Raw genomic sequence first — 14,135 nt, 5'->3', positions numbered from 1 at the left:
TGCTTTGGGAAGTTCTCTGCTTCCACTGAGAAGCATTTGAAGATGCCCCACACTCTACTCTTGGACATGTGTATGGCCCTCATACTGAGGAAGCCCTCACACCCAACCCCACAAAGCCAGTGGGGCAAGGACATGACCTTCCTATGTCTGTGAAGCTGAGGCTGACTTGACATCTCCACCCTTGGGCAATAAGGGCAATAAGAACCTGTGCTTTCTCCCAGCCTACGGAACATGTGGACCCTAACCCATGCCTGCTCACCAACACATATGGCAGCTCGCTTTTGCCAGGCTGGCCCAGAAACAACCAGCTCAGCGTGCTGACTGCATCCCCACAGAAGGGTCAGGGTCCATCACATCCCTTTGAGGCTGAGGGCAAACTTAACCACTGGAAAGAGACAGAACTGTTGAGATCCTCACCTCTGTGGAAAATGTACATGGAAAGATCCTCTGCTCCAGCGAATGATCTGTTCTCCGCACCTCTCCCCACAACCAAAAAAAAAAAAAAATTGCGTTTCTTTCATTTCTTCCCCGTGTGACTGCCCACACTGTTCTCCCTGCTTCTATACCCTTCTCTTTCCCTTGCCTGCAGAAGTCTACCTGTTCAGCAGTCTCCCTTCTATGTGGTCTTCCCTAACCACCAATTTAATGTACTGAACTCAGTGAACTTAACACCTTTATATCACTTTTGCCTCAGTTTACCTATCTAGGTTGATATATCAAAAAGTAGAAAAAGGGAAGGTTTATCTGAACTCTGGTTCCCCAGTAGTGACCCTGACGAGATTTGAGAGCAAGTGATTTCCTAAGGAAGTGCTCCCAGGAGAGGGAGGGAGGGAGGGAGGGAAGTCCCAGCCTCAGCCTGATCCCTGGTTGCTCTGGGGGATGAATGAAGCCTCAGAGAATGACTGGCCTCTGGGCATCAAAGGCCAGGGAACTAGGCTTCCATACTCCCACACTCATGAGTCAATCATTGACTCCAGGCTGCCTGGGGAGGAAGTGAACTCCTAGACACTTCCGCTCTCAGTATAGTAGGGTGAAGGGGCTATAGAGGCTGAGGGTCAGTGCTCTGAGGCAAGTTGTAAGGTGTCAACCTTCAGAAGCAAAGCCCATAGAAGCCAGGTGAAGGGCACACAGAACCTACACAAGAGATGTGAGGGGGTCAAGGGAGAGCACCACCGTGTCTGCTGCAAGGTCAAGGTAGGGCTGGCTTCATGGGCATGTGACCAGTGCATTTGCACAGGATCCTGCCCTCAGGAGGGACCCACACTTGGGGGTTAATGCTCTGCAGTCACCATCTTGAAATTCTCAGTAATTTTACCTTTGACTTTGAGTTTTGTCAGTGAAGTCCGATGGGACAGTAGAGCATGAACTGGGCCCTTGGAGCCTCCATTCATGTGCAGCTCCCTCCCACCACCTACCACCTACCACCTCCCTGGGACCAGTTCTCAGCCACTGGCCCGGTTGCTCCTGGTGCCCAGGGCCCACCTGTCTTTCCCCAGTTGCCACCCTCTGCTTAGGCAGCGACTGTTCTGTGGGCTTGTGGGGGGCCAGCGTTCTGCCACTGCTGTCCACCCCTCGGGGGGGGGAGGGAGGGGTACAGGGGTAAGTTTGGGGAGCCACATAATTTTGAAGTTAGCTACACACTGCCTAGTAACTCCAGTCTATTACTTCTCTATTAATAGCTCTTTTTTATTCTTTAGTTTTTTTACGTGGTCATGCCTTGCTTCCCACATTGCCAAACTCTGTTAGATTTTGTTTCCTTCACTTCCCCACAAAAACTGGCACAGCACTTAGAACAGAGGAGGTGCTTCATCGGTATTTCCAATGGATTAATATAAAATTGGTGTTCAATTAAAATTGGCTGGGAGACTCCCCTGGTGGTGCAGTGGTTAAGAATCTGCCTGCCAATGAAGGAACACAGGTTCGATCCCTGGTCCAGGAAGATCCCACACGTCACGGAGCAACTAAGCCCGTGTGCCACAACTACTGAACCTGCATGCCGCAACTACTGAGCCCACGTGCCACAACTACTGAAGCCCGTGCACTTAGAGTCCGTGCTCCACAACAAGAGAAGCCACCGCAATGAGAAGCCCGCGCACCACAACGAAGAGTAGCCCCTGCTCACTGCAACTAGAGAAAAGCCCGCGCGCAGCAATGAAGACCCAACGCGGCCAAAAATAAATAAATAAAAATAAAATTGGCTGGGAGGTTCCAGTTCAGGATGGTGACACAGGTAGATCCCGAGTGCACCTCGTCCTCCACACTAAGTCTACAGCTACCTATGGAACATTTTCCTCTGGAAAAAACCTAAAGGCTGGCTGAGCACATGGGACAAATGATGGGAAAAAAAAAAAAAAAAACTGCATCGAAGCAGATAGGATAGGGTGAGACATAATCTCACTGTAAACCCCAGCCCCAGTTCAGAGACCCAGAGTCAGTAGGGAACTTAAAACCCAAAGCTTCTCCTTAAGAAGCAAAGAGTTTGAACCCCACATCAGGCACCCCACCTCTTAACACCTGCACCTAAGAGACAATCCTCCACAACGTCTAGCTGCGAAAACCAAAGAGGCTCGTGTCCACAAGACCCACAAGGCTGTAATGACCTGAGAAAAGAGCTCACACACTGGGACTCACCCAGCTCGGGGCCCAGATCAGAGGAAGCCTCTGGCGCCCAGACTTCACGTGAAAGAGGCTCATTTGCTTATAATAAAGCATTGGCCTGAGGGGCAGGCATCTAGTCTAACACACACATCCAGGAACCTGCTGGAACCCTCTCCAGAAGGAAGACTGGCAGCCGTGACATCCTCCCTCTGCAAACTCCAGAGGGTCAGTATCTCCCAGAAGGGAGCTCTTACACCATGCGGTGCCCTGGTTTTTAGAGCTGCCACCCAAGGAACACCCTTGATTCCCTGGCTCTGGAGCCCAGCTCCTGGGTCCCATGGGACCAAAACAGTCGAAGAGACAGTCCTTGGCAGGCTGTCACCCCCGGGGCACTACACAGACAGCAGACCGAAATACCGCCAGTCTCTCTGAGAAAGAGATCTGTTTCCTTGTCCAGGAGCTTTGGTCTGGGGAGAAGGCTTCCAGCACGCTTACAGGGGCCAACAGAGGGGCTCTAAGGGAATGGAGGTTCGTGGACACAATCTTTCCCCTCACCCTCTGCTTTGCCACAGCTCACCAGTATATCCCAGAAAGGACCTTATACCCTTGTCTTAGATTATCTAATAATCATTACTTTGAACTCCCGAATAGAGTGACCTTTCTCAAACTTAAAACCATTATGTAGTTTCCCATCATCTACGGGGACTTTAGTCCAAGGTTTTCAACACAGCATCAGAGCTTTGGTGATCTCGTTTCCGCCTGCCTCTATGATACCACCTATCTCTGCCTGCCTCAAACACCTCAGCCCCTGCCCCACACACTTTGTGTCATCTACTTACCCACTTACCCGTTCCTTCCCCAAATCATCACAACCTCTTCCTTGAATGTTTTTCTTCCTATTCCTTACTCCTTCCCATTCAGCCTGTCAAATATCTACTCACTTGATTTCCTTATAGTCATCATCTTCTCTGAACCCTTTCTCAGCTTACTACAAAGCTTAGCAGAATTGCCTACTACCTTTATTCCCTAAACACAAGCTTCCAGCACTGCATCTACAATTCTTCGTGACATTCATTTGTCCATATTCCCTACTAGCTTGTGTGATGTGATCCTTAGAATAAACACTCTGTATTATTCACCTTAATATTCCCAGCGTCAAGCACAGTTCCTGCATAAAATAAACACAATGAAGGCTTACTGGAGGTTCTTGGTAAATGTAACTTGCTTGATGGCCTAAATCTGATGGATAGCATGTGGTTTTATATGAGCAAAGTCTACCAGGAGATAGAAAATAGGTGAGAAAGACATCTTAAGGCAAAGTCAGTCCATGAATGTGTTCAACCGTCACGAGGCTTCAGCAAGCCGAACATTTTCCTGGAGCTCCGCCCTCTGAATTCCAAGGCATTTTGTACAGCCCATGAATGCTAGGTAGATATTTTTGAGAAGTAGAAAGCTCTTTCTTACCTGCGTTCCAGTTCTCGAATGGACAGTATCACTCCTGAACTGGATGGCTTCTGCTGTACAGTGGCCAGAAAGGTGAATTCGCTCTTATTCCGGAACAGCTGAATTAATTTGTCACTCACATGAGGGGCTGCGTGGATCTCCCTTTCTATATCTAGGAGTCAAGAAGGAACAGAAAGGAGAAAGAAGAGGAAATGGAGGAGGAGAAGAGGAAGGAAAGAAGGAATACAGATGGGAAAAGAGGAGAGGGAATACGAGAAGGAAAAGGAGAAAAGATGCACAGTTAAAAATGCCTTGTCCAGAGGGTCCACGGTACATTCTCCCTTTTCCCCTCTCGTCAGTAGTTTTCCGTTTTCAGGTGCCACCCACCACTCCACACGGCTGCACGCATTCAAGGCAAAGCCTGGACATGCCGTCTCAGCCACCGTGCCCGCTTATCACTTTGACAAGTTCACAATTGGCCAGCCGGTGATTTTCTGACAGGAACTGTGATGGGACACGGAGCAATCTGGCCTGCTGCAAACAGATTAAGCTGCTGAAAATAAGGTGAGAGGCAGTCTGATAAAAGGGGTCCAAAATTCAGAGAATCCTGAGTCTAATAGGATCCAGGGCCACTCAGCAGTCTCTAATTTCCCTTTTCCCGTGGCCTCAGCTTCTTTCTCTCCACAATGCATCTAGGGAAACCCGTCCTTGCCTTGTACCCAAAAGAGATTTACTAGAGCTCATAATGCCAGACAATTGCTTTTGCTTAAAGGATAAATACAAGGCATGCCCATAATACATCAGCGTGCCTGGAATTCCTCTGTAAACATGCAGCGGATGACTGTCCTCGTGAAATGTTTATTAAAGTTGAGGCCCATTCAGCAGGCCTAGAGGTGTGCGAGTCCAGCTAATCCTGCTACTGGACAGAAATCTTTCTTTCTGCAACATCCGCATAATGAGAGACATCCCTCATTTCAGGCTCACCCTTGTCATGATAAACTGGGCATTACATCACTATTTTACACTACACTTTCTGGCAGCAGGAAGTGGGCACCAAGGGAGCTGAATTAGAGAAAACTATTCAGAGGATGACAAATGAACACCAAAGACGTGTTTGGTGGCCTTCTCTCATGCCCTGACCACGTCCTCTGATGGTATGGTAACTACTTGGGTATTTCTCCAGGACTGCCCAAGGAAGCTTTGAAAAACATAGGACTGCCTTATTTACAATAGCCAAGATACGGCAACAACCTAAGTGTCCATTAACAGATGAATGGATAAAGAAGCTGTGGTATATATATATATACCATGGAATCCTACTCAGCCATAAAAAAGAATGAAATATTGCCATTTGCCGCAACATAGATGGACTTGCAGGGCATTATGCTAAACTAAAATAAGTCAGACAAAGACAAATATTGTATGATATCACTTACATGTGGAATCTAAAAGAAACAACAAACTAGTGAATATAACCAAAAAGAAGCAGACTCACAGATACAGAGAACAAACTAGTGGTTACAAGTGGGGAGTACACAGGGGTGGGGCAGTGGGAGGTACAAGCAACTGCGCATAAGACAGGCTCAAGGATGTATTGTACAACACAAAGACTATAGCCAATATTTTGTAATAACCGTAAATGGAAAGTAACCTTTAAAAATTGTACTAAAAAAATTTTAAAAGAAAAACATAGAACTGCAAAGGCTGCATGGCCCAAGCAACATCACAGACTTGTATTCGGACCTTGAAGAACCTCATCCTGAAGAGTGGTTTTTAACAAAAAGAAATCCTTCAATTCTTGACCTCAGGCCTCAGTCTTCTCATCTGCAAAATGAGGGGCTTGGACTAGGCGATTTCTCAGGGCCTCCCCAGCTTTATCTCCTATAACTCTATACATTGCTGTTTCAAGTCTGCAGCACAGAACACCAGTCTTGCAGCTGTTCAAGTCTAGGCTATGCACAGTGGGAAGCAAGGTTGGTCCTCTTCCAAGGAGGGACCCAACCCAAGAACACTGTACCCACAGAAAACCTACCTCAATGACATTTGCCTTTCTGCCCAAAGAAAGGCTTTCACTACTTTGCTACTAAGCGGCATGCTGTCAGCTTCTGTCCAGGGCTGAGATGAGAGACAGCCACTTAGGGAATGCTTTTATGCCCTCTACAGAATCCTAGCCGAAGACTCTCCAGGATGATATTCAAAACCAATTAAACGTAGGAACAAATCACTCTGTAAACGAGGGATCATTAGCCAATGTTTGTTGATGTTATTTTTATTATTACTACTGCTGGGCAAAGAGCCTCATAATATATTTCACCTAGAATTTAGTGCCAGGAAAAAAACACTTGGTTCTTGAGATTAACTTTGTCTTTTACTTTTTTTTCCTGTTTGCTACTTCCTACTTTACCCATCAATTAGGAATCAACTGATTGTCGGTGGCTGCCCAGGGAGCTCATTAGAGGATTCTGAAGCTTAGGCCCAAAGCAAAGAGGGCCATGACTGATCAGCAATGCCTACTAGGGGAGTTAATATCACATCAATTACAGGTATCCTCACCTCTCATTCAATTCTCCCTGGGGGAGTATCATCAAGCCAGATGGCCAATGACCCCCAAACTTATATCTGCAACCTCAACCTCTCCCTTAAGTAACAGACTCATATATGCAGTATCCTTCTGAATATCTCCATATTCAGTATCTGAATATCTAACACCAAGTTGTATTCGCCCACTGAGCTCTTGTTCTCTCCCCCAACCCTCTCTCATCTCCTAGAGTTCCCAGTCTTAGTAAATGGAACCACCCACTACCTCAGGCCAAAAAACTAGAAATTGTCCTCAATTTTTTCTTTTCCTACACGCTCCGTATTCAATACGAGAGCGTGTCATGAGGACTCCCATGTCTGGCATCTGTTCATTTCTTCCCAGCTGTACTCTTCAAACTCTTGTCCAAGCTGCCATCATCTCTCCAACTGCATCCTCACTGGTCTCCGTGTTACCTTCCCTTCTCCATCCTCCACACAGCAGCCCAAGTGCCCTTCTTAAGGCAGAAATCAGGATCATTTCCATCTCTTGCCTAAAACCCTCCAGTGGCTTCCCATTGCTCCCGGGATAAAATCAGGTTCTTCCACATGGCCCGCACGGTCACACACAAATGCCTCTTGCCTACCTCTCCCTTCTCCCCCAGCTCTCACTGCAAATGCAACCTCCTGGCCACTCCCTCCAACGGGGCCCCCATTAATGTCTAAAATGCCACTTTGGTGACTTCCTTCAGACCACTTATCACAGTATATGTATTGTGATCAACTATTTCCTTGTATCACTTACCATAATCTTGTTTCATGTTCCTTACCTTATTTCCTTTCTTTCCCCACTAGGATGAAATAGCTCTACCTAGTCAATTTTCAAGAAACACTAAAAATGCTAATGTGATGAGGAAGCATCAGTAAAAACGTGTTAGGTGAAGGAAGGAGGCTGAAGAATGGAGGAGAGAAATTAAACGAGGGTGTTCACAAGCTCTTCTCTGCCTAATGTAGAAGAAACTTCCTTTCCATTTTCCCTGACTTACAGGGTGAGGAGGGTGGTGATTTTCAATGTCAACAAACATATACCTGTGTTAACGCTGTGTCAGGTATCAGCAAAAAGGTAAAAACCGTTTCTGGCATCCAGGACAGCTACATAAGCAAGACAGTTACTTGGTGAAAACAGAGTAGGGCAATGCATAAAAGAAGGAAGGAAGGGACCCGGGGAGGCTGGGGATGACATCATACAGGACGTAACTTTGAACCTGAGTCAAAAAAGATGAATAAGCATTTACTAGACAGGAGAAATAGAAGAGGGCATTCCTTGCAGGATCGCTGTGAGGCTATGAACACCCAGGTGTTTTCCATTATCCTGGCATCTTTCTTTCTCTTCAAGCCTCTGTCACTGAAAGTCCAGCAGGAGAGCATCTACTCAACCTAACATTGGAGGGAACTCTCCACTGATTGGTGAGTTGAGAGAGCAAAGACAGCAGCAGCCAGAAACAGGACGAAACAGACACACCAGGGCAGCTGGCCTCAGTCTTGAGTGATGGTGAATTCAGGCGACGTCTCCGTAATCCCAGCACGTGTACACTAAGAACCTCGACACGTGGCAGAACCTCCATATAGACATAGCACCTCCTTCTAGCCTGAGTCCCACATAAGCTTGTGGTTAAGATTGGCCCCGAAAGATAAAGCAACACTTGCTAATTTGAAAGGACAGTTGGCTTTTCATTTCTAAGTAGAGAGGAAATTTGCCATTTCAGAACTGCCAACTGTCCACAGGGCAATTCCTACTGTGTGGAGAGAGGCACATGTCCCACTGTTAGGTCCTGGGGCCCTTCTTTGAGAACTTCAGATGTTATTGATCCAAGCACTTTCAAAGCAGCAGAAATCACAAGCAGATAGTAGTAGGGACACCAGAAGACTCCCACTTAATGTGTAAGAGATTTCTATCTCCATGAACAAGTTCACGATAATATCCCATTAAACCTCCATTAGCTCCAGGAGCCTGAATGATAAAAAGCAAACACGTGTATGGCTTACGATGGTGCCAAGCGCAGGGTTAAGTGCTTTGCGCATATCATCTAATTACAATAATCTTAGGAGTAGCCATTATTATTTTTCCTACTTTACATATGAGAAAACTAAGGTTTACAGAATTTAAATGATTTTCTAAAAGACACTGGGCTAGGAGTCCACGGTTCTGAGATCCCAACCTGACAGGCTGGTCCCATATGCTACACTCTTCACTGTGCTATGTCTACGGTTTGCCAATATGTAGGACCTCAGGGCTTGGTGCCTGTGGAAAAGGGACAAACCATCATATACCCAGCGCCCGACACTGTATCCACTCGGGAAATATTTATGAACAATCTATTCGTACAACCCCTGAGCTAAATAACAATCCCCCATTTTACAGGTAAAGAAACTGAGACACATAAGTTTTATGGCTTGCCCAAGGTCACACAACATGACTGGAGATAAAACTGAGTCTTGCCCCAGCAGAGGTGATCAGGACATTCCATAGCATTCGCCTGGCACTCCTGCTTACGTTTTCATTCGCCTGTCTGTCCTCTCTCCCACCTGCTTCATCCTGCGCTCCAGCCACACAAGCCTCCTGCCTCTTCTTCCCAGGGCCATATTCCTTCCCACCTTGGTATATTCTCATCTTCAGTGACCTCTCTTCTTTCTCTCTTCCGTGGATACCAGCTTAATCGTTACTCCTTCAGGCCCGCTTTCCCTGACCATCCCAGACCAGCTCGAATTCCCTATGTTGTCTTCACTGTACTTCTTGTAAATATCAAGTCTTTATGTGTCTAATCACTTTATTGTGTGTCATCCCTTCATTAATGGCTATCATGCCTACTGGACTGCATTCCACAGGGAAGGTTTATCAACAGATACACTCAGCATGTTGCCTGGCACATGGTAGAACCTCGAAAAATGCTTGCTGCATTAATAATATTTCTTGATTCCAAAGCCTGGAACACAACGGAGGAGGTTTACCAAAGACACTCAACTATAACCCCAACCTGCTGAGAAAAAGTACATTAACATAATGAGCCACCTAAGGGTAAAGCCAGCTAAGCATCCTTAACTCCTCTATTCGGGGACTAAACCCAAGGAACCCTGTGACACATGGTATTAATCATTTTTATAATTACTACATGACTCAAAAAAGAGATTCAGGTGGCCCCATAATTTTACTAACTAGATCATCATGGTGGAGGAGCTAAGCTCTTCTTATAAATATTTTAAAATACTGGTAAGGAGTCAGAATGGCCATCATCAAAAAATCTAGAAACAAATGCTGGAGAGGGTGTGGAGAAAAGGGAACCCTCTTGCACTGCTGGTGGGAATGTGAATTGGTACAGCCACTATGGAGAACAGCATGGAGGTTCCTTAAAAAACTACAAACAGAACTACCATATGACCCAGCAATCCCACTACTGGGCATATACCCTGAGAAAACCATAATTCAAAAAGAGTCATGTTACCACAATGTTCATTGCAGCTCTATTTACAATAGCCAGGAGATGGAAACAACCTAAGTGTGCATCATTGGATGAATGGATAAAGAAGATGTGGCACATATCTACAATGGAATATTACTCAGCCATAAAAAGAAACGAAATTGAGCTATTTGTAATGAGGTGGATGGACCCAGAGTCTGTCATACAGAGTGAAGTAAGTCAGAAAGAGAAAGACAAATACCGTATGCTAACACATATATGTGGAATTTAAGAAAAAAAATGTCATGAAGAACCTAGGGGTAAGACGGGAATAAAGACACGGACCTACTAGAGAATGCACTTGAGGATATGGGGAGAGGGAAGGGTAAGCTGTGACAAAGTGAGAGAGTGGCATGGACATATATACACTACCAAAAGTAAAACAGCTAGTGGGAAGCAGCCATATAGCACAGGGAGATCAGCTCGGTGCTTTGTGACCACCTAGAAGGGTGGGATAGGGAGGGTGGGAGGGAGGGAGACGCAAGAGGGAAGAGACACGGGAACATATGTATATGTATAACTGATTCACTTTGTTATAAAGCAGAAAGTAACACACTATTGTAAAGCAATTATAAAGATGTAAAAAAAATAATAAATAAAAAATTCAGTGATGAACAAAGCCAACCATTTAAAAGTAGAGTTCAGAACTTCAAAAAAAAAAATACTGGTAAGGAATATCAATGCATCCCCTTGTCACTAAGAAGTTAGCAAACTGTGATCACTCTTTCTCTTCACGCTGTCCCCCCACACTGGCACTATAACCTACCAGTGGTCAAGTCTCCCCACTAACCCTCATCCCTCCACCCCCATCTCAGTTGGATGCCTCATAATAAAGATAGGGGTAAAGCATGGATGCCAGCTCTATCTGAATCACAGGACAGGAGAACAACAACAAAAAAAAGGCTGATAAAGATTTTTTTAATAAAAAGACTGCATTGTATAAGCTACAAACTTGCAGTTATAAGATGAATAAGTTCTAGGGATGTAATGTAGAGCATGGTGACTGTAGTTAACAATACCATACTGGCTACTTGAAAGTTGCTAAGGGACCTCCCTGGTGGCACAGTAGTTAAGAGTCTGCCTGCCGATGCGGGGGCATGGGTTCGATCCCTGGTCCGGGAAGATCCCACATGCCGCGGAGCAACTAAGCCCGTGTGCCACAACTACTGAGCCTGCGCTCTAGAGCCCACGAGCCACAACTACTGAGCCCGTGCTCTGCAACAAGAGAAGCCACCACAATGAGAAGCCCACACACCACAATGAAGAGTAGCCCCCGCTCGCTGCAACTAGAGAAAGTCAGCGCACAGCAACAAAGACCCAATGCAGCCAAAAACAAATATATACATTTAAAAAAAAAGTTGCTAAGAGATTTTAAAAGTCCTCATCACAAGAAAAAGAATTCTAATTATATGAGGCAACGGATGTTAACTAAACTTACTGAGGTAATCATTTTGCAGTATACATATATCAAATCATTAAGCTGTACACTTTAATACAATGTTTCATGCCAATTATATTTCATTAAAACTGGGGCAGGGAGGAAAGGAAGACTGCATCATATAGCAAAAAAGCTATCCAGGGAATGATTGTAAATTAGACTGTATACAATGGAAAATTACGTAGGATAACATAATATCAAAGGTACTAGAATAACACAGGAAATTCCTAGGCAATAATGTCAAACAGGCACACAATTTTATGTAGAATGTCATACCAAGTATATAAAAAATGTATTTAGTGATGCATAGCAGAAAGATATGATGGCCTTCAATCAAAATGTTAGCATTGGGAGCTAATCTGGGTGACATTTTTCTCCTTTCCACACATCTCAATTTTCTAGATTGTATTATTTCCAGAATTATTGTAAGGAAAAAACAATCAGTTTTGTTATAGAAACAGGGGAGAAGTAAAGAGGGCATCCTACAAAAGAAGAAAATAAGCATAAACCACCCAGCTTTCAATCATGAAACTGTGTCTCTTTAAATTAGTGAGATCCCCCCTCCTCTCCCTCCAGCCAAGCTCAACCAGGTCTGGCTTCCCATGGAATAACACTCCCCTCCTTAAAGCAGAGGACTGGTCAGCTCCCCGAATGGCCTGCTGGGGCATTTCTCATAAGCTGAGACCCTCAGCTCATGACAGCTCAGGCTGATGGGACTGAGGTGTATTTTGGTAATAACTGACAGTCAAGTCAGGTGTCATTTTAATCCACACTCACGGTCAAGAGTCTGAGAACGCAGAGGTATGCCCAGCACATGGTGGACGAAGTTGCACAGAAGTTTGTCAAGCACAGGCAAGAACATTGTTCCCAGCACGGGACGCTCTCTGGGTTGCTACAAAAGACATGAGGACAGTCCTGGTCCCGGCCCTCTGCGAACTGCTCACTCATTCATCCGATCATTAGCTCATTAATTCTTCACCTTTAAAACCTTTATCGAGGGCTTCCCTGGTGGCGCAGTGGTTGAGAGTCCGCCTGCCGATGCAGGGGACACGGGTTCGTGCCCCGGTCCAGGAAGATCCCACATGCCGCAGAGCGGCTGGGCCCGTGAGCCATGGCTGCTGAGCCTGCGTGTCCGGAGCCTGTGCTCCGCAGCGGGAGAGGCCACAACAGTGAGAGGCCCGCGTACAGCAAAACAAAAACAAAAAAAAAACCTTTATCGAGCACTCTTCTGAACCAGGCACTATGGACACAAAACTGACTAAAACACATCTTTTATCTGCCAGGGGCTAAGCATCTAGTAATAAAGACACAAACGTATGGGGCTTCCCTGGTGGCGCACTGGTTGAGAGTCCACCTGCCAATGCAGGGGACATGGGTTCGTGCCCCGGTCCGGGAAGATCCCACATGCTGCGGAGCGGCTGGGCCCGTGAACCATGGCCGCTGAGCCTGTGCGTCCGGAGCCTGTGCTCCGCAATGGGAGAGGCCACAACAGTGAGAGGCCCGCATACTGCCAAAAAAAAAAAGACACAAACATAAATGAATGGGAACTGTTCAGTTGTTCAGCTCAGAGGCAAAAGAAAAGTTCGTATGCTCAGGAGGCAACACATGGCTGGAAATAACCTGGAGCGGGACCAGAGAGCTCCCCCTCAGAGACCTGATCCTCCCGATAAGGGACCGTGCAGGGCAGCGGTTAAGCGCTCAGACTCTGGAGCCTGACTGGCTCATATTCCAGCTTCACCACTTACTAGTTGTGTGACCATGGACTCATTAACCCCTCTGTGCCTCAGCTTCCTTGTCTGTAAAATGGGAATAAAACTGCATCTGTCTCAGAGATAGTATAAGATTCACACATGTTAATCTCTTAAAACAGTGCCTGTCACACAGGAAGAACAGGCCAACCGTTTATCTGGAACACAGCTGGGGCAGGCCCTGAGTCCTGCAGGATGGGGTGTACCAAGCTATGCCAGCCACCACCCTGCCAGGAGAGCCTTGGGGCTGGGGCGGATTATGGCTGTGGCCCAGCAGGAGGGCATAGGGCGGGTCAGCAGGGGTTGCCAGCCATGGCTGGAGGCATGAGTGGCCAGTTCTCTCTTCTCTTAAACTAAAAAGTGGGCAGAGTCTATTGAGCTCCCAGGTACTCCAATCTAGGTCCAGCCAGCCGACCGACATCCAAACATCTTTGAATTTTTGCTGTGTGCTAGATGGTGAGCTAAGGACTTTAAATATACTTCCTAATTTAATCCTCACAGCAGCCCAGGGATGTCAGTATTGCTATCTCCATCTTATAAATGAGGTACAAAGAGTTAAGAAACTTAGAAAGTTTCTTAACTTTCTAAGTTAAGAGTTAAGTATCGTTAAGTATCGTTAAGAGTTAAGTATCGTTAAGCAAGTTAAGAGTTAAGTATCGTCACTGGATTTCAAACTCAGATCCGTGTACTGCCAACCACGGCACACCACTGCCTCTGCCCTGTTCACCCACCTCAGCCCAACTGGTGTTTGAATGCCAGCTCCACCATGTAGCCTCTGTGAGAGGTTGGGTAACTCAGCTTCTTTCCTTCATCCTTGAGTTGCCCCGTGTGTCAACACAGTGGTAATACCACCCACGTGGCAGGGCTCAGTAAGGAGTG

At 46.1% G+C, this 14,135-nt stretch overlaps 1 protein-coding gene across 2 annotated transcripts in view; it reads right to left on the bottom strand.

Moving 5' to 3' along the window:
* Positions 1 to 14,135, bottom strand: part of NELL1 (neural EGFL like 1) — an 869,596-nt gene that overhangs the window by 777,096 nt on the left and 78,365 nt on the right. For both annotated transcript variants that reach the window (XM_019947892.3, XM_019947894.3), the window contains exon 3: positions 4,063 to 4,213. In XM_019947892.3, the coding sequence (XP_019803451.2) occupies positions 4,063 to 4,213 (151 nt within the window). The remainder of the gene's footprint in view (positions 1 to 4,062; positions 4,214 to 14,135) is intronic.

The sequence above is a fragment of the Tursiops truncatus genome, chromosome 8, assembly GCF_011762595.2.
Source record: "Tursiops truncatus isolate mTurTru1 chromosome 8, mTurTru1.mat.Y, whole genome shotgun sequence".
In the NCBI taxonomy this organism is placed as follows: Eukaryota; Metazoa; Chordata; class Mammalia; order Artiodactyla; family Delphinidae; genus Tursiops; species Tursiops truncatus.
The sequence above is the reverse complement of the archived record's forward strand: the minus strand, read 5'-3'. Positions and strand labels throughout refer to the sequence as shown.